General features: G+C 43.5%; 1 protein-coding gene across 6 annotated transcripts in view; it reads left to right on the top strand.

Moving 5' to 3' along the window:
* Nucleotides 1–26864, top strand: part of ARFIP1 (ARF interacting protein 1) — a 441450-nt gene that overhangs the window by 56933 nt on the left and 357653 nt on the right. For 2 of the 6 annotated variants that reach the window (XM_085641674.1, XM_085641679.1), the window contains exon 2: nt 20947–21023. The exons of 2 other annotated variants lie outside the window; for them this stretch is intronic. In XM_085641674.1, the coding sequence (XP_085497800.1) occupies nt 20949–21023 (75 nt within the window). In that variant the 5' untranslated portion in view covers nt 20947–20948. Of the gene's footprint in view, nt 1–20946; nt 21134–26864 lie in introns of all 6 variants that reach the window. 2 more of the 6 variants (XM_085641676.1, XM_085641677.1) reach the window with 2 other exon arrangements.

Consider the following 26864-nt stretch of genomic DNA (forward strand, 5'->3'; position numbering starts at 1 on the left):
GACCCACTAGAAATCGCTAAATGAAACTTGTGGAGTTTCATACATTAGGAATAGTGATTACCTAATTGTGATTTGCAGAAATTCGCACTTAGGTAATCGCTGTTTCCAATATTGATACATCTGGCCCCATGTTTCTTCCCCATCTCACAGTCATGTCCCCGTCTTACATCCCACTCCAGTTGCATAATTTTCTCATTTTGTCTGTCAGTCACCAAATCACTACTCATCAATAACAAACATCTGTGTCGATTACCCACTGACAGTTCTACCGTCTTGGCTTTAGTTCAAATTCATTTCACTCACTGGGTAATATGATATGCATCATGTAGGTAAGCTTAACTTGTCGGCAAGTACAAAAGAGGATGAAGGAAAGAAACAACAAACAAGTATAGTCACGAAAAATATATAAAGTAATAAGATTGACCATTGACCAGTCTTTCACAGTATCATAGCGTTCAGGGGGTTCAAACATTTCTTCATCACGCCTCTTCCTCCTTCTACTGCTGTATCTGGGTAAACTCCAGGCCTGATAGGAGTATTCATGCTGATTGATCAGGGACAAACTCTCAATCTGTGCTAAAGAAGTGGACGTTTTGCATCAGTGTAATAAGTTTCCTCAAAGGAAGGCTGGTGCCCCTGAAGCTATTCACTTCTGTGGGTGTATTGGTTATTTAGAAATTAAGGAATTACAGGTAGCCTGCATAGCTATTAATGAAATGATGGATGTATAAACTGCAGACATGCACCTGTTTTACCAATGAGAATATCTGGCATGTTCTCCACCAAGTGGCACAAGCAGATATATTGGTGGCATATAATGCTACGTATTCAGTGAGCATGTTACAATGACACCGCAGCAGAAGCCCTGCTGATCTGCCCTGGCTGGAGCTTCCTTTGGTAGCTGAATGATGTGCGTGTGGTAAGGTTGCAGGATTTCTGATTTCACCTGACTATTATATACTGTTCTGGGTGTAGGCTGGCTGTTTCAGCTCCTGATTGCCCAACTATAAACCATGTGTTCAGGTCATTCAGTAGCATGTGAGTGAATTGTGTTTTGCAGTGACAGGCTGACTGAGGCATCTTGGAATGGGAAGCTGACAAAATAGCAAGTAATTCCCGCATATTATTGGCGGTTTCGGGACATGTGGGAAGCCTGACGAGTTGCGATATTAAACAGATTGCCAAACGATAATCTTGTGCCCTACTGTGGGGATCGTCCGCGCGTTTTTCACCCGGTTTTGGCTTTGCACTCTGCACAATACCATTTCGGAGGCTGTTTAGGTCCAGGAGGGCCGTGTTTGTCGACCATTCTTGTTAAAACATTGTGATTCCTGCCGCTGAACTTTTAACCTATTTTTAAAGCTAACTTGCACTTTGTTCCAGTTTTGGAAGCATTACGCTTCCGCCTAGGGCCGGTGCTGAGCGCTGATTGGTTATTCCTTGGCCAATCAGATGCTTGCCTGGGAGGAGTCAGTTGTACCCCCGGCTACTTGATGCATGCCGCAGCACGGACGCGCCGCTGGCGCCAGGGGTGTAAAGTGGGTAATTTATCCAATTACACACAGGATGATATGGAATGAAGTTCGTACGCCAGCAGAATAATAATCCAAGTAGGTTTATTCCATATATTCAGAGGACAACACAGGAGCACATCTGAACTGGTTGAAGTCCAACCGCTGAAACGCAGTTCAGAAGCTCGGACTTCAAACCGACACAGACGCAACACGCGGCACTCTTTGAAGGTAAACATACCTTCAAAGAGCGCACGCCAAACAATACAACAAACGCCATAATGAATGGAATATAACATGTGAACATACTCTACATCATCTCCCTTCTTTTATAAAAGAAGAACAAGCTGTAAAAAGAAAGAAGGTTTAAGATAAATAAAAATCCTTAAATCTTGCAGGAAATAAACAATTCCTAGGGGGTCTGAAAGATGCTAAAGTTGATGGTGTAGGAGAAGAGGAATTCAATTGAAAACTGGATTCAGGGATAGAGCATTGAGGTGGGCTATCAGGAGTAGCTGGAGAAGATTGCGTGGAAATGTTTGAGTTATCTGAAGGTGAGCAATAGGAAAATTAGAGCATGAAGAGTTGTCAAAAGAGTGCTTTGACAACCTAATCTTGTTGGCTTGCTCAGGAGAAAGTTTGACTATAGCTCTTTTATTCCACCATCCCTTCCTATCCAAAAAAACGGAACCTTTTGAAACTTTAATAATTTGTGTTGGTTGAGAAAATCTGGAAACCCCTTTAATAACCTTATTGGGATTTTTAATCATGACCCAATCGCCAATCAACAAAGTTTGCACAACAGGCTTAACAACAGAATTAAAAATTTTCCTTTGAATTTCCTGTTGCGCAAGAACATTTGTTTTGATGATTTCTTTATCATGACAAGCTAGACAAGAATTATCATTTCCTGAAATACTTTTTATCCACGAGGGGCAGATGTTTCCATTAGGATTCCTTTTCTTGAGTAGTCTAAAGGGAGATATGCCAGTGGTGGAATGAGGAGTGACCGTGTATGACCAAATTTTCTTCCTTAGAAAACTTTCAACATCTACATTTGAAGAAATTGCAGACGTAATGCCCTCCTTGATGAATCTATTCACTCTCTCAATGAGACCATTCGAGGATGGAGAGTACAATGCAACCCTGTAATGTTTAATGTCATGCATCTTAAAAAATTCTTGCATTAAGGAAGAACAGAAATGTGAACCATTATCTGTAATAATTTCTTTCGGGGGACCTTCAGCTAAAAAAATTCTTGAAAGAAATTTGATGACTGCATTTGAATTGGGAGGTTCACAAAAATCAAAGTCGACCTATTTTGAGTGATAATCAATGAGTGCAATGATATACTGTCTTTGCCTGCGGCAAAATAATAAAAGGTCCAGCAAAATCAATGGCAATTTTTGACCAGGGCTCCTCAGGTAAAGGAACGCAATGTAAAGGAAGATGAGATGTTTTCCAATGTTTATCCGACACTAAACATGTGTTACAATTGTTGATCCAATTGGTGATATCTTTATCTAGGCCTGGCCACCAAAAGTGCTCTTTAAGTTTTCTTGAGGTGGAACCAATCCCTAAATGACCTTCATGAGCTGCATGAAAGAGTTTCTTTCTAAAAATAGTTGGAGGGATACATTGATCTCCACGAAAAATCACATCATTAATTATAGACAAATCATTTGACACTTGAGCAAATGACTTCAAAGGTGCAGGAAGAGAGCGCTCTTTTGGCCAACCTGAGATAATCATGTTCTTAACAGCAGAGAGTGTGGAATCATCAGAGTAAGCTTTGACCCATTCTGACTGAGAAATGTTAAAAGGAGAAATAACTAAATCCTCAATTGAGGCAACAACACACTCTGTCGTCAAATTTTGAGTCTAAAAAATTCTCTTTTAAAGGTAGTCTAGAAAGACAATCTGCTCTCAGATTATGTCCTCCAGAAATGTGTTGAATTGTAAAATTGAATTCATGTAACCTTGAAAGAATTCTGACCAATCTAGCTGAAGCTTTCCCAGTGCCATTTCCATTGAGAAGATGTAAGAGGGGTTTATGATCACTAAGAAGGATAAAGTGAGAGCCCCAAATATAAGTTTTACATTTTTCAACTGCCCATGAGCAAGCTAAAGCTTCTCTTTCAATAGTACTGTAATTTTTTTCAGCGTTATTAAGGGACCTTGATGCAAAACCGATGGTATGCTCCTTAGAACCAATCCATTGACAGAGCACTGCACCAAGGCCATGTCGACTTGCATCAACAGAGATTGTACATTTTAAGCCAGGAGTGAAAGATGATAAAGCAGGTGCCTCAATTATCACTCTTTTAACTAAATTAAATGCATATTCAAATTCACTTGACCACGAAAATGTTACAATTCTTTTTTAGAAGTGTACGTAAAGGTTGAACACTTTGAGAGTAACCTTGGACAAACCTTAAGTAATATTCTGTCAAACCTAAAAAAGATTTCAAAGAATCTTTGTCAGTGGGAATCGGAACATTTGAAATGGCCTGAGTAAGTGAAAATTTGGGTTTGATCCCGTTTTCTGAAATTGAGTGCCCTAGATAATCTACTTGCGTTGCAAAAAATGTACATTTGTCTTTTCCTAAAGTTACACCAACATATTTGAATCTTGATAAAACTGTATTCAAAGTGTTAATATGATCATCCTTATTTTTTGTAAAAATAAGAACATCATCCTGATACGCTTGCACAGAAGGTATATCTCTAAGTACACCATCCATAAATTTCTGAAAAACACTGGCTGCAGAAGCCAAGCCAAAAGGAAGCCTTAAATATTTATAAGCCCCAAACGGAGTGATAAATGTAGTAATGTCAGATGATGAAGGAGACAAAGGAATCTGGTGATATGCACTTCTTAGATCAAGTAATGTGAAATACTTTGAACCTGAAATACCAGTAAGTAAATCTTGAATCTTGGGAAGGGGATGACAATCAATGACAATATTTTGATTTAACGAGCGAAGGTCAGCACACAAACGAATGCTGGAATCCTTCTTTTTAACAATAACTATTGGACTGACCCATTGTGAAGAATTATTTGTTTCAATTATGCCTTCAGACACCATTTTATCTAGTAGTTTTTTAAGATCATCCTTAACACTTAATGGAATCGTTCTCAATTTGTGCATGACTGGAATGGCACCTGGTTTGAGCTTCATGAAATGCTCGTAATCCTTGATTTTGCCAACTGATTCCTTGAAAACTTCTGGAAATTTTGAAGTAAGGCTATTAACTAATTCATGTAAGTTTTCAGAAATCAATGAAATAGAGACAACATTAACTTGTACTGGACAATCTGAACCTGGAACTAGCTTAAGGCCCATTTTCGCAAGATCTTGCCAACCTATAATACATTTTCCTTTGATCGCCACATAGATTTTTGTACAAATACATTTGCCCAAGCATGACACATCACCAATAAAGTAACCCAGCATATCCATGTCTTTGCCACCATAAGCTTTTGGAACAATATCTAGAGTATATAGCAGTATGGAAGAAGATGTCCAATGTTGTTTAAATAAAACATCAGAAATTATGGTTACTGGAGCACCAGAGTCTGCCATCATGTTGAAGGAGATGTTGTTAATTAAAACTTTACATGTAGGATCTTTTGCACGATTATGTATAGATGATTCTCCATCATTCTCAATTGACAGTATGATCTTTTTCGGTAAAATGTTTGAAGACACCTCAACAGTATTAATATCCAAATTTTGCATGGACGATTCAACAGAAGCAATGTTAATGTTGGGATGCTCGGCTGAGGAGACAGCACTAACTTGAGCAAAGCGTTTACTCCTACAGACTGTGTAAAAATGTCCTATCTTCTGACAGTTTGTGCATCTCTTTCCAAGAGCAAGACAAATAGGACTGTTCCCAAGATGTGTTCTTGAACCACATCTATAGCATGAAATTACTCTTTTTTGAAAAGGTTTCATATATGGTTTCACAAATTTGTTTTTTGCAGTAATAGCATTAATCGGAGAGTCGTTTTGCAAATTTAATGAAGGAACTGTCTCTTCTGAAATACATTGCGATGAAATAATTGATCGCTCAATGCTTTTTGCCGTATCTATGACTTCTGAAAGAGAAAGATCACGGCAACTTAAAATTCTTTCTTGAATTTTTTTATGAAAGCATTTGTACACAAATTGATCTCTTATGACTGTGTCTAGGTAGGCTCCAAAGTTGCATTCCGCCGCTAAATTTCTGAGAGCAGAAATGAACTCCTCAACTGTTTCATTTGGCTCTTGTTTTCTTTTCATGAAGTTATATCGTTCAAGCATAACATTTGGTTGCTCCAGAATTTTTTTTTATTCAGTCTTTGAACTGCATCAGTGAAAATATTCCATCCATCTCCATTCCCAGGTGGAGGAATGCCAGGCGGAAGATTCTCAAATATTTCACGTCCCGCCTTGCCTAAGTGACTATACAAAATTGCCAACTTTCTTTTTGGATAATAATCATCAGCGTCAATCGCAACCAAATAGCTCTCAAAGCTACAAAACCATGTTTTCCAAATTTCTTTAGGTTTGCCGGGAACAGGAAGAAATTGCTCAAGGAACACAATGTGTTGATTGGTTGCCATTAACTTAAGTGAGAGTGATAAAATCAAGTAATCAAATAAAACTTACTTTATCAAACCTTACTTTTTTATTTTTTTAAATAAAACAAGTATTTAAACCTTAAGTAATTTTTTCTTGTTAGTCCTGTTTTTTTTTTTATCTTAGGTTGTTTCCCTCTTAAATGTATATTATGCACGTTTAAATCTTTAATTTTGCATTCTTAGCATGTATATCGCTGAAGGATATACACTTTGCACATTACCGTGTCTTCTGTGAGCTTCCGATCGTAGCTTCCGTGATCGGAGAATCTGTTGCTATGGAAACGGAGGCTTGTTGATGAATTTAAAGATGGCTGCCAGTGATGCTTGTAAGTCAGCGTGATGACATCACTTCCGCTCGCTCCGTTGTTCTATTCGCTATGTGATCTCGTGATGAGCGCGAGAGACGTCAGACGAGTTTCGAGGTGAAAAGCCTCAAAATGCTCAAAATTCCGTCTTTAGCTCGTCGAAGGTGACAGAAGAAAACGGGAAGAAGTCCGCCGTCGCAAAATGAGCATCCGATCACCAGAAGCGCTTCTAAACGGAGGTAGAAGGTGCAAAGGTAGTGAAGTCCTCCTTTTTTTTAAAAAATAAAAATCGTCGCCAAATGCAAAGTGGGTAATTTATCCAATTACACACAGGATGATATGGAATGAAGTTCGTACGCCAGCAGAATAATAATCCAAGTAGGTTTATTCCATATATTCAGAGGAAAAGACAGGAGCACATCTGAACTGGTCGAAGTCCAACCGCTGAAACACAGTTCAGAAGCTCGGACTTCAAACCGACACAGACACAACACGCGGCACTCTTTGAAGGTAAACATACCTTCAAAGAGCGCACGCCAAACAATACAACAAACGCCATAATGAATGGAATATAACATGTGAACATACTCTACAAGGGGCAAGCTCTGTGCCTGGATGTTGCCTGGCGCCAGGAACCATGGCTGTTCTAATAGCCACAAGATATCGTACTCTCGTGAGGAGCTTTTATCTTTCAAGGCTCAATCCAACACATGTATTAAACACACCTGGGCTCCTATGGTAGGTATTCTCAACTGCAATGTGGGTTTAGGATGAGGGTGGGTGGTTTGACCTTGGCACCACCCCCTCATATACTGGAGTTTAAGCTCCTCAGTTTAAACTGCCGGTCTCTGGTCAAACATTATGCAGAGAAATTTGACCTGTTGCAAAAGGAATCCCCGGAGATGCTGTTTCTAACAGAAACCTGGTTGACACAGGATTCTGTAGCTGAGCCACGGCTGGCTCTGCCACCAGGCTACGCTATGAAGCAGTTATATAGTCAGTAACAGAGGGGGCGGTATTGCAGTAATCTTTAAAGAGTCTTACTCCTGCAGTTTTACTAGGGCGAATATCCCATGTTGTTAAAATGCTCTCTTTAAAATCACCCTCAACTGTAATCTCACAATTTCCGGCTTGCTAATTTATCGACCCCCCCAGGCCCATTGAAAGTGTTTAGGGAGGCGCTGGTTAACCTGGTTCCCATATTGGGTAATAAATCCGCCAATTTTAGCCTCCTTGGGGATCTTAACCTCCATTTGGAAGATGGCCACAATAAGGAGATCGCCAACTTTTTAGCTGATCTAGCAGCATGCCAGTTGTTGCACTGTGTTCCTAGCTCTATGCACCTGGCAGGGCATTTGTTAGACCCTGTATTTTCTAACCTACCACCTATAAAGGTCCTCCCCCTCTTCTGGCATGGTCTGATCACTTCCTTATCTCTGTCTTTACGCTGGCAAGGACATCAACAGCAGTCTCACCTTCATCCTACGGTGAAACGCCCATGGTATAAAAGAGATATAGACCATTTTAGTGACCTGCTGCTAGTACAATATCCCCAGCAACCCCCAACATAGAGGCAGCAAATTATCTTTTTCAAGTCGGCCTTACCCATGCCCTGGATAGTTGTATCCCTGCCAAGGTTATCCACAGGAAAAGAGACCAGACTAACCCATGTCTTAATGCGTCCTTGACCCTTGCGAGAAAAAAACTGCAAAATGCTAGAACGGGGCTTGAAGAGGCTCTTAAGATCTAGAGGTTAAAAGACAGTATCACGCATCCATTATAGCTTATCACAAGCTAATATGGAAGTCCAGGGCTGATTACTTTGCCTCCAAAATCAAAGATAGCAGGAACCCCTCAAAATCTTTTCTATCTTTGCCCTTTTTAATGACATGAAGAACCCCAATTCGGTAGCCGAGCCTTCCATCATTTCAAATATTCAGTGTGATGAGTTGGCTATCTATTTCACTAACAAGGTGGAGAACATTTACAAAAACTTCCCTAGCACGAGTGGCAACGTGAGCGGTAAGAAGGGACAAGGGGCAATGTGAACTGTGAGGAAAGGACACTTGTGGTGTTTGGGGTTTCATGCCTTTCAGTCATCTTTTGCTTGTGCCCCTGCTTTACATATTATTCACAGAACCTTCAGTTGCACTTGTGCCTGTATTCTAAGTATTATTGCTTTTGGAATGCTTGGGCGATGGTATAGATCTCTGCTGTGACAGTTGATGCAGCCATCCTTAGCCCTCACTACTCCTGTACTTATCCTGTTACTTATTATTGAATAAACTACAAAATAATAAGAATACAGCTGGTGGATTTCTTTCTCTACATGTTGCTCCGATCTCAAAGAACTAACCCACTTCAAATTTTGGCGACAAGTTTGGGATTATTTTTTTTGTTTTTCGCTACTATTCAGCGATCTACAATCAAACCTGCAACGATCTACGATTAAATCTCCACCATTATCTAAGGTACTGTGTGCTTCTGCTTTTATCTCCTAATTCTTCCGAGGGCCAAGGATATATATTTTTTTCCACCCCTTTCATGACTTTAAAGACTTTATTGTCATTTTAATAAACGGCACAGCTTTTCTTGTTCTGTGCGTTCCAGCGCTGCTTTGCCCAGTGTTTCATCGTTTTTGCTGCTACTTATGACATTGCTTTGTGTATCTGGGCATAATTGTGGCATATGTTTTACATTTTGGCACCAACTGCACCTCTTCTGCTCGTGCGCGTTTGGCGTTGTTGAGGCTGGCGTGTCTGACGTTGTCAAGGCAACCAACGCAAAGCTCGCAACGCTCGTGTATGCCTCTCGCTCTTCGCCTGCTTCAGCGCATTTACCAAGGCAACCAACGCTACATTTGTGCCTGCCACCTTTTCCAGCGCTGAATTCAGGGGCAATCAAATACGCGTGCGTGTTTCACCATCCTGCATGCGATATCCATCGCGCTGGTATTCATTCATAAAACCTGACAACCGGCACGTATCTCGACGCGCGTCAGTCTACGCTATTACAGCACTTCAAACTGCTTCCCCTTATCTTTCTCCAGTTTTCGTGACCAGTCAGTTGTGGAATGTTACTGCTTCATCACTTCAAGTATCCTTCTTGCTGTGTCTACGTTTACTGTTCTTTGCCATAGAGAGCAAGAACATATTTCCTGTTTTGGTTTCACCACAGCGCCTTACCAGGAACTCTACAGTACTGCATGTTTTCCAGGAACTCCACAGTTCTGCATGCTTTCTTTTAAGCATTTCATCAGCGATCAACACGCTTTATTCATTTAAAAAATGTTTTTCTTGTTTCCTGTTGAACTTCATTCTTTGTGAATATTGGTTTCACTGGTTCACACTATTGTAGCAGTTATTTTCTTTTTTTTCTTCTTTTCTTTCTCTTCTTCTTTCTCTTATTCTCACCCTATTTCTCCACTCATTTTACCTCTTACCGCTAGTATTATGCAATCTGTCACACCTCCTGCACGTTTTCTACAAGAACCCGGAGAACCTCCTCTTAAATGGCGCCTTTGGGTTAGACCGTTTGAGGCTTACCTAGGTGCCATTGATGGTTCAAAGTTCAAACCTGAAAGAAAACGTAGTTTGTTATACTATTATTTAGGCGTGAAGGGGCAGAATGTCTTTGACCACCGACCTGTTTATTTAGGTCAAGATTTGGATGACCTTGACGAATTTCAGTTAGCTGTAAAGAAATTGTTCATGTACTTTGAAGGGAAAGTTAATCTTGTAGTTCGTCACAAATTTTTCAATCGCATTCAAGGTCCCAATGAGTCAAATTGACATTTACATACCTGCTCTGAAAGTGCTTGCAGGTTATTGTGATTTTGAACACTTCATCTCGCAACTAATTAGGGACCAATTGGTATCCAGATGTTACTCAAAGAAGATTCAACAAAGACTACTGTTGTGTAAGAATCCTTCATTGGATGAGGCTATTGATTTAGCGGAAAGTATTGAAACTTCTGAACTTGACGCTAAACAATTAGAGATTCGACCATCACCTACCACCAGTGTTGTAAATTCTTTTTCTAAAACTTCACACATTCCAGACACTACTTTGAGTAAACATAGAGGTAACTCTTTTTCTAGCATCAGAGGTGGTAGGGGTGTATATCATGGCCGTGGTAAAATTCAATGTTTCAGATGCGGTTCAAATTCTCATGTTTCTAATTTCAAAAACTGCCCAGTTGCAGCACAAGAATACTGGAAATGTAAAAAGATTGGCCATTTTGGCAATGTCTGTAGAGGAGGTAGATGCACTCCTGTTCGGTATGTTCAAGACAATGAGATTGATAGTGAACAAGTATTAGTAGAGAAGAAAATTGAAGAGTTAATGTTAGCTGTGGATTGTGTAGACATTAACAGTGTTCTTTCTGATGAGGTTATCTCTGATCCTTTAGTTCCAATAACCATTGACAATGTTGATATCTTTCTCCTCATTGACTCAGTTGCAAGAATTACAATTATTTCTATCGACCTGTACAAACAAAATTGGGCACATAAAGTTTTGTTACCTCCCGATGTTACTACTGCTTTTGAAGGTAGCAAAATTGATTTAGCAGGATATTTTTGCGGTAACATTACTTTTGAAACAAAAACTATCCATGGAAAAATCTATGTAGCCTATAAATGAATAAACGTACTGGGGTGGTGGCATCAGGCTGAGTTCGGCATGATCAATAAACCCTGCCACAAACACCCTGTTTCCCTTACCAGTTCTGTCTCTGATCATATTTCCTGGAAAGAGAAGTTTAAAGATTTATTTTGTGACAGGATTGGTTTGATTAAAAATGTTACCCATGTTATCAAAGTCAAGGAAGGTGTGTCTCCATTAAAGCATAGATTACACAGTGTTCCCCACAGTGTAAGGAGTGAATTAACTCAGTGTTAAAAAAATATGCAAGACGATGGAATCATAGAGAGAGTGGATGCCACTCTTTGGCTTTCTCTAATTGTTCTCGCCAAGAAGAAGAATGGCGAGTTATGCTTACTTGCGCTCAATTAACAATGCAATATGGGTAGAAAATGTTCCTCTACCTCGTATTGAGGTCTTGATCACAGCAGTAGGCCAGTCCAAATGGTTTTCCAAGTTGGATCTACGGGCAGCTTACCATCAGGTGGTACTGGATGAATCATCCAGACATTTAACAGCGTTTGTCACACCTGATGGTACATTCCAGTTTTGTAGAATGCCATTTGAACTGGCGTCTACTGCATATGTGTTTCAAAAAGTGATGAGCAACATGTTTAGAGGAATACCTAATGTTGTTGTGTTTCAGGATGACATTTTAATTCATACCATATCAAAAGAGGAACATAACAAAGTTATTGATCAAGTCCTCACAATTTTGCAAAACAATCAAATCACTGTCATGGAGAACAAATGTATATTTGCAGTTAATGAGATCGAATATTTGGGGCATATTCTATCCAAGGATGGTGTTAAACCCAAGCCAAGTATTGTCGATGGTATAATCAGTGCACTACATCCCACGGACAAAGAGCAACTTCGTTCTTTCATTGGTCTATGTGAATGTTATTCGAAATTTATTAAGAATTTAGCAAGTCTTACTGAATGTTTTAGAAGTTTATTAAAAAAAGATTCTGATTTTGTTTGGACATACTCTTGTCAAGACCATTTTCAACTTATCAAAGAAACTACTTTCTGCTCCCGTTCTTCAGGCATATGTGGAGGGTTGTGATACTTATATCACTGTTGATGCCAGCTCGTATGGCATGGGTGCTGTGCTGTCACAGATGATAGGCAACAATGAAGTTACTATTGGTTTTGCCTCAAGGAGATGAAAGAATTGGAATTAAGGTATTCTGTTATCGAAAAAGAAATGCTTGCATGTGTATGGGGAGTCGAGAAATTCAAACCTTATTTGTGGGGTAGGAAATTCTGGCTTAGAACGGATCACAAGCCATTAGTAGATATTCTTTCTGGTAACAAGATTAAGAAAGCTACTGCCAGGTTGGCCAGACTTGCGACCAAGCTCTTAGAATTCAATGTCACTGTACAATATATAGCTGGCGGCAAGATTGTCAAAGCTGACTTCTTATCCAGACTTCCTATCCAAGATGACAAACTCAACGAGAGAGAGAGGAAGAGAACATTAAAGAATGTATTATTGCTGCTATTGATGACTCTGTAATTTGTACAAATATGGGAGATTGGTATACAGCCTTATAAAATGATTCTGTGTTAAAACAGGTCATGAGTTTCGTTGTAAAAGGGTCGCCCAAGGAAAAGTCCATTGATCCTATATTACAGCCTTTTTGTAAAATTGCCAATGAATTATCTATTGAGAGCAATTTATTGGTTAGAGAGGGAAAACTGATTCCCCCTTCTTGCTTTAGACAACGCATTCTGGAGACTGCACACTCTGGTCATCTAGGTATGACTGCCACAAAACGAAGAATTCGCAATGTATTTTGGTGGCCTTCTGTTGATCGTGAGGTGGAAGTTTTGGTGAATGGGTGTACTCAATGTTTATACAGTGATAAACATTTGTCTATTTCTTCTCCTGCTCCCAAGCCCACTGTGGCACCCAGCAAGGTATGGCAGAGGGTTGCTGTGGATTTTCTAGGACCTTTTCATGTTCTCCCCAATTGTATGTAATATTTCATCGTTTTAATTGATCATTTATCCAGATGGGTGGAAGTCAGGGGTGTTTCTGAACTCAACACCAAGTCGGTTGTTCGCTTTCTCCAAGTTGTATTTAGCAGTGAGGGTGTTCCTGAAGAATTACTAACTGACAATGGGGTTCAGTTTACTTCGTTGTGTATGCAAGAGTTTCTAACAAAGATTGGTGTTAAACACCTTTGCACCCCACTCTATTTTCCTCAAGCCAACAGCAAAGTTGAAAGATTCAACAAAGTTTTAGTTGAATGTATTCAAAGTGCGATGAATGCAAAAGTAGACTGCGAAACTGCCATTAGAGATGTTGTTTGGGCGTATAGAACTATCCCACATTCTGTGTCTGGTTCTGTTCCCTTCGAACTAATGAGAGGAAGAAGAGTTGTTTCTACTCTCAATCCATTTTGGAAAATACAAATTTTGGACAAGGGATATAATATTAAGAACGAATCTCTTCAAGCTAAGATTTTAAGTGACGAAGCCAGTCGCGTCAGATGTGAAAGATTAAAAGTTCCCACATGTAAAAAAGAAATCAAATGTAACATTGGTGATTGGGTGTGTGTTAAGGACCACTTATTGTTACAAAAAAGGAAATAAAGTTCAAAGATCCTGCACGCATTGTCAGCATTAGAGGTCATGCTGTCAAGCTTGATAATGGTCAATGGTGGAATGTTGGTCGCTTGGCTAAGACTAAAATAAATGATATTTATCTTCATGATCATCTTATTGTTCATAATGATTATTCTGTTAGAAAAAGTTCAAGGATCAAAAGGATCCCCAGTAGATTTGTTGATTAGTTAACATGTCAACTTATTTCTTTCCTTTTATTCTCGTTAAAGGGGGAGATATGTGGTGTTTGGGGTTTCATGCCTTTCAGTCATCTTTTGCCCCTGCTTTACATGTTATTCACAGAATCTTCAGTTTCACTTGTGCATGTATTCTAAGTATTATTGCTTTTGGAATGCTTGGGCAATGGTATGGAACTCTGCTGTGACAGTTGATGCAGCTGTCCTTAGCCCTCACTACTCCTGTATTTATCCTGTTACTTATTATTGAATAAACTACAAAATAATAAGAATACAGTTGGTGGACGTCTTTCTCTACATGTTGCTCCGATCTCAAGGAACTAACCCACTTCAACACTGCTCTCCTTTCCTCCAGTATCTCTGACAGAGGTTGAGTCCCTTTACAATAAAATTAAATCCGGTTCCCCAACTGACCCTATGAAGCCGGACCAGTTTTGTAAATTTCAAAATCATCTTTTACCGGTCTGTGGTGAGCTGGTCAACTTATCTCTGATTTCAGCAACAGTACCTGCTGCATGCCACAGTCGCCCGCTGCATAAAAAAACCCTATTTAGAGGCATCCAAACCTAAAAATTATCGTCACATAACTTAGCTGCCGTTTTTGGCTAAAGTCACCAAATCCAATGTGAACTTCATCCTTATGAGGTTCTTAGAATCCAACGAGATATTGGACTCTTCACAAAATGGTTTTAGATCACGCCACAGTACTGAATTCGCCTTGTTGGCGGTGACGGAACAATTACCAAGCTCTTTAGATGAAGGAAACTCTTCAACTTTGATCCTCCTCACCTCAGTGCCGCATTTAATACGGTATCACATGAGATCCTACTGCGTCGCTTGCAGGAGATAGGTATTGGTGGCTCCGCTCTTGCTTGGTTCAAATCATTTCTGAGGGGCAGATCATTTCAGGTTACTGCACTTCCCTACTGCTCTCGGGAATATGCTATCCATCATGGAGTCCCACAGGGATCAACACTGAGCCCTACGCTTTTTAACATCTACCTACAGCTACTTGCGGTGGTGGCAAAAAACAGAGGAGTATCATTAGTGTCCTACACTGATGACACACAGCTGGTCATCTCCTTCTCCAACAGCTGCAATCAGAACTTGGCCAAATTCCAGGAGGATATGCTGGCTGTAGCAGACTGGATGACAACTAATTGTCTGCAGCTCTATGCCAGTAAATCCGAAATTCTGCTATTAGGGAAGGATATCCGTTTATGGACAGACCGATGGTGACCAGATGCACTGGGGTCCACACCCTTGCCCAAGGGGGTTGTGAAAAATTTGGGCTTATGGGTGGACAGTGCCTTGTCCTTCGAAGCCCAAACAAAAGCAGTTGCAGGGGTATGTTTTGGGCTTCTATGCGGACTTAAGCATCTATTAGGGTTTTTCGACCCACAGACGCACCAGATCATTATTCAATCTACGATCCTGTCCAGATTGGACTATTGTAACTCCTTGTATTTTGGCAATCTGGGATTCAGCGTTTGCAGAGGGTTCAAAACGTGGCAGCGCGCACTCTCTTTGCACTCCCTAAATCCTGTTCAGTATCGAAACTTATGCCTAAATTACACTGGTGCCAATTGACAAGAGAATTCATTTCAAGACCCTATGCTTTGTTCACAAAACTTTCAACCATCAAGCGCCTCCCATCCTATCGGTTCTTCTCTTGTCATATACACCCGCTATACGCTGCGCTCAGCGAATCTGCATTTAGCATGTGTCCCCCGAGTCAAGAGAGCAAGAGCTGGGGGTCGCTCTTTCAGGGCGTTGGCGTCAGCACTCTGGAACTCACTACCTGTGACTATCAGGAGAATGCAGAATCATCTGGCCTTTAGAAACATGGCTTTTCCTGGTCTAGTCCCTGCCTCCCTTTTTCTCCACCCTGCATTGTTATGTAGTGCTGGGACACCCCGTCACGGGGGCAGCCATGCGCTCTACATATTCTGTAACATAACCTAATGTTTCACCTGTGTCACAAGCTTGTCCACTACATAGCTATAGACTCTTCCTTGCTGAGTGCATGGGTTTTCCATATGTGCTCATGGCACCAATAATTAAGACCAGAATGGTGTTGATTGGACTTACTGAGATGCCCACAACCACACTCTGATCTGTGCACCCTTACTATATGCATTGCTTGACAAGTACACAGATTCTAGGTACTTCTGTTTGTGGATGGGACTGCTTTGGACATGGCTACTATTCCTCTTTTTTTTTACTTGAAAACACAGTGTAACTTGATATTTGCTTTTGGTGGTGGCCCAAAAATACATCAGAGATGCTAAGTCTTAAAGCAGTGTGAAATTTAGACAGCAAATTGAAATAGACAGTGCACATGTCATATGGAATTCTGTTTTTAATCTGCCCAGTTCAGCTTCATAAGCTATAATGCTCCAGATAGGTTCAACGAACATTCGACTGCAAGTACTTTTATGGAAGTGAACGAAAACGAATTCTAATTGTTCCATAACATGACCGCCTTTGTACCTATAGTTGTGCAGCAACCGTTGTATTATAGCACATGATCTATGATATCTTGACTCCTTTGCTACTCATTGCAAGACAGATTATTTTTTTACTTTGAATGACCAACATTGGTGGTGAATTAAGAATTCCTGTTTTGTGAAATTGTTAAGTATTAATAGTAGGCAGCCCCCTTGGGAAGTTCTCCTGCTGTTGGTCGGTATAATTATCAGCTCAGTCTAATTCTTAAGGTAACAAGCTGTTCACATGAATCCCTTGGGCACTGTGCAGGCCTTTATCAACAACCCTGTTCTTCATTCAAGCAGATGATTCTGTTACACCGTGATATAGAACCAGTGAGGAGCACTGCTGTGGCAATGTCAACATGTGTCTTTATGACGGAGGCAGCTGAGTGATAAAAAGCAAATTATTTAAAACAGGATTCAGCTCAGTATAACGGATTTGTTTATTGAATTTTTTTAAGGGGGGAGGGAGAGGGGAGGGAGAGAACACAGAAGAAAGAAGGGGCGCCATGGGTGGGGAATGTGATGTGGGTTGTGGCGCGCTAATTGGGGGGAGTGGGGAGGGGGATAGAGGGGAGCCAAACCAGTAACGATGCACAACATGTAGTTCTATACACAGGCAGATGCAATGCGTTACCATAGCATCCATATAATTATTAAATAAATATCCAGCAAAGGGTCTAACGGTCATGTTTCCCTATCGGAAAGCTGAATGGGCCCTTACAGTCTCAATTGGCTAACAGTAATATGGTAGCAGGAAAACGATGAGCTAAAGTATACTCTGAGATAGTTGACAGCATCTATAATATTACATAGGACCAGTGTAATCAATACTATATGCAGTCACACACGCAAGAGCAGTGGAATAGTAAAGAGAGTGATATTGCAAAGTTATTCATAGAAAACAACATAACAAAGAGATAACATATTTAGTCTTTAAAATCAGGGTGAACCGGTCTGGGGAACGGGATCAATACCGGTTACTGATGACTTATGACTCTGTCAGCCTACCACTGTAGGGGAGAAAGTGGGGCAGGGACATAGGATCTCGTTAATCTTCCCCAGACCTTCTTAGAAAAGGGTCCCATACCTAGTCCTATTCTGACAGTTTATCATTTATTTTGTAAATGACTTGTTCATTAAAGGCAATTTGACATGACATTCTTCAGTAGTGGGTGGAAATGGTTGCGACCAGTGCCTGAGGACCCAGAGTTTCACTGAAGCCAGAGAGTTTACTACCCATCTATCTAAGTGTTGGGTAAGGTCAGGAATGTCCGATACATTGTGAATCAGAGGCAGTTGTATGGCTGGAGTCAACTGAACAGCTTGTTCTCATGGAAGTTTCGACACTTCCAGCTTTCAGACTTGCATTTCCAACATACATTGGTGTGCAGCAGTCCTGCTGTATGCATTTTGTGTGGTGACCAATACCTTGAATGCAAAACCGTGAAATGTATGAATTTCATTCTGTCCATGCAAAGCTCTTAGGCTCGGATCTCCATAACATTGAGCCTCTAAACAGATTTTTGGGGAAAATGGTTTCCTGCTATAAGGATGACAGTAGAATTATTGTATCATATGTCAGTGTACATCTGAAGTTAGTCCACGCAGCCGGCGAAGTACGGTCAAATGTGTAAAAGACTAGTGTCCGCCGGTGTCAGCTGGAGGAGGGGAACAAGTTGACTTCAAATACAATTTTGCAGTTATCTATAATGCCAGTGCTGGTGGTCAGCTCAATTGAATTTACATCTCCGATCAAGAAAGGGCTTAAATTCACTAATGAAAGGTAGCTGGCCAATGTGCAGCAGTCCTTTTGCTACCCAACACATTTCTTCAGGGGTTGGTTATTAATTTGTAGTCCTGTATTTCCCCACATAGAGCCTTTCATATGGACCAGTGGATTGATGAGTAAAAGTTTGTGGCACTGTTTACAGATCGATAGTATGCAGTCCATCAAGGCCTTGAACACAAGTGAATTCTATAAAGCGTTAGCATTGACTCGGGACCATGCAGTAGATTTTCTCAATGGTGACTCAATCTGGCTTTGGTGGCCTGTTTGGTGTATTAAAAGAAAAATGGGCTTTTTATGCCAAATGATTTGTTTCAAAATACATTTTCATATTTGGGAGACACAGCCCTCCTGAAGTTATAGGTGCCTGGAGTGTTCCAGATTTCCTCCCGGCCTGGCATCTTCCAATATGAGTCTTTTACTATCAGAATCAATCCTCTTTAGTGAAGGGCTTTAAGTAAGATTGGGAGCATGCCAGAGACACAATTATTACGTTATGCTACTGTCATTTTCACTATTTGTATTCTCCCCCACAGTCATAGATTGAGTAATGAGCAGGGTAAAAAATCAGTTTGATCTATCAGGGGTTTAAATTGTCCTCCATGATGTTCCCCATACCTCAGTTCACCTTTATACCAAGTTATTTAAGCTCCTGGGAAACCACGTCAATGGACAATCTTGTATACAGAATATCTATGTACTGCTGATCATGGGTAGAGCTTCACATTTCTCACAGTTAATTTTGTAACCGGGTACTATGTCTACAGGATATTGGCGAACGAAAAACACAATTATTTAGAGGGTCTGAGGGAGTTTAAAGACCTGCGCGGACAAATCCCCAGATGACTGAGACTTCAACAACACAGAAGTCCGCGGGTCTACAGCAGTCTACCTTAATCACAAGCACAGCGTGCCAGCTACATACAAATGTGCAGAAGTCCTTTTATAAAGGACCAAGTCCCATCACCCACCGAAGTGGCACGCTTCATCATCTGGGACCTCCCTTAACCGCACCTGGTACGGTTAAAGAGCTACAACTCCTTTAGTTACTGTAAAAAGGAGGAGCTCAAGGATGTTTTTAATTGATGTAACTTGGAGGATATAAATCTCAAAATGAAAAAAGCTGCCAAAAGTGTAGTGAAACTAAGTGCAGTGTGTGAAAAGTGGTTTAAAATTGATTACCAATAGAAAAATATTTTATTCAATATCCAGTGGTATCAAAAGTAAAAAAGCAGGAATATTGGAGGAAAACGTGTGCACAAATAATGTAAGAACACGTCCTCTCGGGTCTACATGTTTCAGCCAACTAGCGTCTCAACAAAATGACAGTGGCTTTCTTCAGGACCATAACATAACACTACTGCAATGTGGAACACTGTGAAAAGTGAGTACAAAAGGAACGATACAACCTACACAAGTACCTGCTTATCAGGGGATATGCGGCACCGTAGGGAAGTACAATTGTCACCCGTCAATGATCGGGGAATGTCCTACACTCCTGGTAACAACTCAGGGCGTGAGGCAATGCTCTGTCCGTCGTTACCCCGGACCTTCTTCCTGATTGTACTCGGAACAATCAGGTAGAAGGTCCGGGGTAACGACGGACAGAGCGTTGCCTCACGCCCTGAGTTGTTACCAGGAGTGTAGGACGTTCCCCGATCATTGACGGGTGACAATTGTACTTCCCTACGGTGCCGCATATCCCCTGATAAGCAGGTACTTGTGTAGGTTGTATCGTTCCTTTTGTACTCACTTTTCACAGTGTTCCACATTGCAGTAGTGTTATGTTATGGTCCTGAAGAAAGCCACTGTCATTTTGTTGAGACGCTAGTTGGCTGAAACATGTAGACCCGAGAGGACGTGTTCCTACATTATTTGTGCACACGTTTTCCTCCAATATTCCTGCTTTTTTACTTTTGATACCACTGGATATTGAATAAAATATTTTTCTATTGGTAATCAATTTTAAACCACTTTTCACACACTGCACTTAGTTTCACTACACTTTTGGCAGCTTTTTTCATTTTGAGATTTATATCCTCCAAGTTACATCAATTAAAAACATCCTTGAGCTCCTCCTTTTTACAGTAACTAAAGGAGTTGTAGCTCTTTAACCGTACCAGGTGCGGGTAAGGGAGGTCCCAGATGATGAAGCATGCCACTTCGGTGGGTGATGGGACTTGGTCCTTTATAAAAGGACTTCTGCACATTTGTATGTAGCTGGCACGCTGTGCTTGTGATTAAGGTAGACTGCTGTAGACCCGCGGACTTCTGTACAGGATATTGGCTGCATAAAGAAACGCCATTATTTGTCCTTTCAGTGTTTCAGTGCTGTCGACATGCGAATCGCCGCATAGAGAGGTTACAAACTTAATAAAAATGAAAGGAGTAGAAGAGGACAACCTTGTCAGCTATCCCTGCGGATCTCGATAGGTATTGACAAAAGCCCTCCAAACTGTATGCTTGAAGTTGAAACATTGCATAGCCAATGTGCTTTGGCAATTAATGTCCTTTACCACGTTGGTTATACTGAGACTGATTTGAATGAGTTGTTTTTAGTTTACCTGTATTGATGTTAGTGAGTGATGCTTTATATTTGAGCAGTATTTTATGTCTCTGGAGACACGCAGGGAACAGATATTTACTTCATTTTTAGGAAAAATGTAATTTATGGCGGTTTTGCTCTGCCTGTTGGGCAGTTTAAACCCCCAATCCATCAAAAGGACAATTGTAATGCATGCTGAATCTCTCTTTATTTTTAGGTATGTCTGACCACAGCGATTCCGCACCTAGCAATTCAGCTCCCCCTGCCGCTGAAGAGGTCGAGTCTGACCCAGAGGTGATTGTGTAATGTTTGTGTTAACTGAAGAAATCAGCCAATCTTAACAAGTCTTCAGCGCTGGGTAAAATTACAAATTAACCTAATTGGGACTAATTCAACTTAAGAAAGTAGGTGGATAATGTTGGTGGCTTGATGGCAAATTGGGTTTGTGATCACTGTGTTAGTAAAATCAAGTTGTAAGTATTTGGTACAACACCCCTGCACCCTTGAAACTTGGCAGTCTCCGTTTTTTAATCCGTCAAATGATTTCTGGATTATTACAGCGGTTTGATTCGAATATATATTTTTTCAAATGTTAAATGAAAAAAGTGATAATGGCAACCTTTTTCCATAAATGTTGTTTGTCATAAACTGCAGTAAGTGTAGAAGATATGACCCAACATTGTAGTTATGTTGGAAGAAAATTAATTTTGAAACAAGGGCCAGGGATGGTGCAGCCGGACCCGATGGGGGCCCAGGTCAAAAGCCACCCTTAGGAGGGAGCCCTATCCTACCCTCTGTGATAAAGCACGTGAAAACGGGGGTGCACCGAATTGGTCACCCCCGAGGTAGCCGCTGCCCCCCCCCCCCCAAATCGGGGGCCGAGGCGGCAAGCGGCCAGGGGGGTTTAAGAAGGGGCACAGGACCCCAGTTTGGCATTTGAAACCCCCCAGCCAAAAACGGAATACCTGGTGTTGCAGCCAACGGAGGACATCGTGAGAAGCTCGCCTTTTGCTTCGAGAAATCTGCAGATCGAGATCTGTCCAGGACCCGGAGCGACCCCTGCGGAGCAGCAGAATCGCGAAGAAAGCAAGCACTCTGCGAAAACCGGCTGCAACTGGCACGACCTGGATCGCCGGCAACAGAGCCCGGCGCGTAGGAGCCGCATCAGTGAGGGAGCTGCAGCGGGGGGAGAATACTGGCCGGTGGCAGGAGCGGAGATCGAGGCAGCAAAGAAAGCCGAGCAGTCCAGCTCCACGGATAACGAGGCTAGCAGCAGCGGGACTAAACGCAGTGGTCCAGCTCCACGAACTGTAAAGTCTGTTGCGCAACGGAGGCCTCCTCCCCTGCTGCCAGGAAACCAGAGGTGAGATGGGGCCTCCTGCAGATGAGCGTAGGAGAAGGAGACGCATTGCGGGGCAGAAGAAGGTCAGCAGTGCCCGCAAACGAGGGGAAAAAGCTGGGTTTTTTTCACACGGGAGCAGGCAGGAAGTCAAGACATGTCGTGAGGCACAGTAGGAGACATACAGTGCCCCTGACTGGGTGAAATCGGCATCTGTGTGACTGGCCGGAGCTGTGGGGGAAGAGCAGAGCACGGAGCACTGGGCAAATTGGAGCCTCCCCCTTTTTGTTAAAGGCACAAGCACCTCACCTGGTTTGCTGAGGATTTACTGCTGCACAGAGCAATGGCTGGGAGACGCGGGGCAGCCGGGGGCAACAAGGCCCCCAAAAGGGTCTGAAGAGGCCTCGGGTGGATTCTGGGTCCGAGTTAGATAAAAACCTGGAGGCACTACTTGATGAAGCCAGGGCTTTGGTGGCCCTCCAAAGGAAAAACCTTGATGGATGAGCATATTGGGGGGTGGGGCCAACAAGAAGAATGGAAAGCCAGTGCAGGTGTCAGCTCCCGTACCACCCCCTAAACGACCGAGAGGTAAGGGGCATGCAGCCAAGATGGCGGCCCAAGAGAAGCCAAGCTCAAAAGGGGGCACCACGGCGGCCCACTACACCCCCTGGGCTAAAGGCAAAGAGCACCGGTTCTAGGAGTGGAGTCCTGGGCTAACAGAGTGGCATCACCACCAGAAATACTGTCTGATCGGACACAGAAGGGAGCAGTAGCGACAATGAGGGTTCTGCGGCCAGCACGGCGGCCCCTTGAAAGTCACGCAGCGGGCAGAGTTTCACGACCGACAGCGATGTTGGTTAGCACCATGCACAGAGCGAAGGGGGCGGGCAGCATGGACACCCCCCACCCGCCAGCTCCTCTCCGCCGCCCTCGCCACAGTCCCCCGCATCCGAATAGCGACCTCCGGAGGCAGATCGTTCTCCCACCTCGCCGCCAAGACCTGGAACACCCTCTCCACCCACCTACGGCAGACCCAAGACCTGCTGACCTTCAGAAGACTCCTCAAGACCTGGCTTTTCGAGCAGTATCAACATTCCCCACCCCCCAGCGCCTTGAGACCCTCACGGGTAAGTAGAGCGCTTTATAAATGCTATGATTGATTGATTGATTGATGGAAAAGGGCGAGAGGGTCCAGCGAAGGGGAGGGCAGGGCAAATAGTGAATTTTGGGATACAGCTGGGAGTAAACAATCTAGCAATGCAGGGGCCTTGGCCCCTCCAGCCCCCTTGGCTAACAAGCCTGGGAGGGTATCGTCAAGATTTTCAGGGCGAGGCATGGGGGCAGAGGCAGGCACACCTCGCAGCTTGTGTGCCTTGGTGGCAATGACCTGGGCCGCGGTCCCCATTTGGGGGGACCCCAATGGAATGCAGAAAACAATGGGGGGGGGGGGGCAGATCACAGAGCAAAGAATAAAGGAGTCCCTAAGGAAAAAAACAGGTGGGAGGTGGGAAAGCCTACATGGGGAGAAGAGAAATGAGGGGGGTGGAATGAGGAGACCGCACAAGGGGGAAGGACGGCGCGGGAGCAGGTGAGGGTTGGGACCCAGGGGGGAACTGGCACGTGAATACATACGCCCCTCCCCGGGGGACCCGCCCACCACCACAACACTCCTAGGCCTGGCAAACCTCATCCCGCTAGCAGTGAAAGAAAGGATTTGGAGAAAGGAGTATAAAGATATTTTCTCATTGTTGGAGGTGTGCAAAGCAGGCTTAGACCTCATAACGCAGGACAAAAAAGATGAGGACAGGAGGGACAGACGCAAGCCCCGGGTAGATAGAACCTTGGAAAACTGGTTCAGGGTGTTAAGGATGCTGGCATGCGTGTTCATAGAAAAGCTTCCCCGAAGGGCTGCAGCTTTAATTCTATACGAGCAGAAGGTACATGACACGCAGCAAAAGTACCAGTGTGACGCATGGTTGAAATATGATGAGGGCTTTAGGGAAAACATGCAGACATGGCCAGTGATGGAGTGGGACTGCCAAGACATGGAGAGATTCAGGACCCCCATGGTGGCAGCCAGAGAAGGGCTCAGCACGCGCAAATTCAATTTTCGTCCCTCTGGGTTCAAAGGGAGATACGTAGGTCAGGTACAACGTTTCAAGGTTACAAGGAGAAAGCCAGTATGGCGGCAAGGCAGGGAAAGCCCTTGTGGTGACATGTTGGAAATACGACAAAGATTATTTCAAATGTGGGAATGCCTGCAGATTTAAGCACAGCTGTGGGACCTGCGGGGGAAACCACCCTGCTCTACAGTGCAGACAGTCGCGAGGGACAGGTGCCGGCAGAGACAAAGGCAACGCAAAGAAATAGCGGGCAGGGTGTGACAACACAAGGGGGGGGAGGGGCAGTCAGGGGTCCTCACTGCCCACTCCCATAAAAACATGTAGACTGATTTCATTACTAAGCCATTATCCCAAAAAGGCTGACAGACAGCGATTAGTGGAAGGTTACACGGTGGGCTTTCCCATTCCCTACAGAGGACTGTTGGTTTCACGGGACAGCCTCAAACTAAAGTCAATACGAGACAACCTGCAAGCGGCCAGGCAGAAGGTAGACAAAGAAGTTCAGCTGGGTAGAGTAGCCAGCCCATTCCCCCCCCCCCCCAGCCCCCCCCCCCCCCCACTACAAAACTTGATGATTTCCCTGTTGGGCGTGGTACCCAAAAAGGAAGCGGGCAAGTTCAGGTTGATACACCACCTGTCAAACCCACATGGGGATTCCATCAATGATTGGTTAGATCAAGGGAGCTGCTCAGTAGCATACGCATCAGTATACGATGCAGTAGAACTGATCAGGCAAGCAGGAAAGGGGGCACTATTGGCAAAGACAGACATAGAGTCCGCTTTCCACCTATTGCCGGTACACCCAGACAGCAACCACCTACTCTGTTTTCAGCTAGACAGAGAATATTACTACGACAAATGTCTGCCAATGGGCTGATTCAGATCATGTGCTTATTTTGAGGCCTTTAGCGGGTTTTTGGGCTGGGAACTTGGGACACGTCACCCTGCAGGGGGGAGGGTCCACTACTTGGATGACTTTCTATTCATTGGTAGGGCAGGAACAGGGGAATGTGCAAACCTCCCCCCCCCCCCCCCCTTTTTATGGGTCTGGCACAAGAATTGGGGGTCCCACTCGCACAGGAAAAAAACGAGGAACCAATCACCAAATTGTCCTTCCTCGGGATAGAACTAGACTCAGTGGCTGGGACTTGCAAACTATCACCAGAGAAGGTGGAGGAACTACACCAAATCATAGGTCAGCTACGGCAGCAATAGAAGGCAATGCTAGGTGAGATGCAGCAGCTGCTGGGGAAATTCAACTTTGCCACAAGAGTGGTCCCAGCGGGGCACCTTTTTGCCAGACGCCTGCCATGGCTGACTAAGGGCATGACACAGAGACACCACAGGGTTCGCCTCACGCAAGGGGTGAAAGAGGACCTGTGGGACACCTTCCTGGCCAAATTTAACGGTACCCTCATATGGCGAGAACCATGGTTGCATGCTGACCAACTAGAACTTGGGGACCGCTTGGGCAGCGGGTGCATGGCCCGACAGCTGGCATCAGAATGGGACTTCAGGCAACATCTCCTTGGTGGAACTATTCCACATTGTAGTGGCATTCACCATATGGGGCCACAAACTGGTTAACTAGCAGATAATCCTATGGTCCCACAACCACGCAGTAGTGCAGGCAATCAACTTGGGTACAGCGAGATGCCCGGCGGTGGTCAACCTACTGCAGAAGCAAGTAGACTGCCAGCTGAAAGCAAACATAGCCATTAGGATGTGACACATCACGGGAATAGACCACTCAATAGCGGATGCCATTTCTCGTTTTCAGTGTGGCATGTTCAGGGAACTCGCCCCGGATGCTGACCAGGCGATAACGCCAGTGCTGGAAGAACTATGGGCAATAATGGACCCTGAATAAGAAAATTGTTGGACAATGCACTGGCCCCCAAAACAGAAAACCGCTATTGTAGGTGCTGGGCAACATTTGCTGACATAACCGCCATCAAGGGGGAAGGGATGGCAGGACAAGATGAGGTGACAGCTTTCTTAGAATGGGCATTCCAGAGCGGAAAAACTAGATCATGGGCCCAAGCACACCTGAGCTCAGTGGCATACTACACCATACTGGCATCAGGGAGGGATCCCACGGGGTCCTTTCTATGCAAAATACCCATAAAAAGCTAGGGCAGACTGCAACACAAAGAAGGGGATAGGTGGCGGCCCATTGCTTTTACGATCCTGACACCGGTAACTGCGCATTAGAGGAGCTATGCAGTGGGGACTTGGAAATTAAGCTATTCAAGGCAGGATTCGCACTTGCGTTCTTCGGGGCCTACAGGGTCCGCGAGATAGTGGCCCCTGCCAAAGGGAACCCGGGGACTACCTGCATACACCGATTGGACGTGAACATTGGGGCAGGGTAAATGATAATCCACTTACGCTGGTCAAAAAAGGACTTGGCAGGCAAATCAATCAATCAGTAAATTTGCAAAGCGCGCCACTTACAGGTAAGGGTTTCAAGGCGCGGGGGGGGGGGGGGGGTTGTGCTGTTGCTACTGGTCGAAAAGCCAGGTCTTGAGTTGTCTCCTGAAGGTCAGTAGGTCTTCGGTTTGTCGTAAGTAGAGGGGGAGGGTGTTCCAGGTCTTGGCGGCGCGGTGGGAGAAGGATCTGCCTCCGAAAGTGGTTCTACGGATGCGCGGGACCATGGCCAGGGCGTGGTCA

This window comes from Triturus cristatus, chromosome 2_2 (genome assembly GCF_964204655.1).
Source record: "Triturus cristatus chromosome 2_2, aTriCri1.1, whole genome shotgun sequence".
Lineage (NCBI taxonomy): Eukaryota > Metazoa > Chordata > Amphibia > Caudata > Salamandridae > Triturus > Triturus cristatus.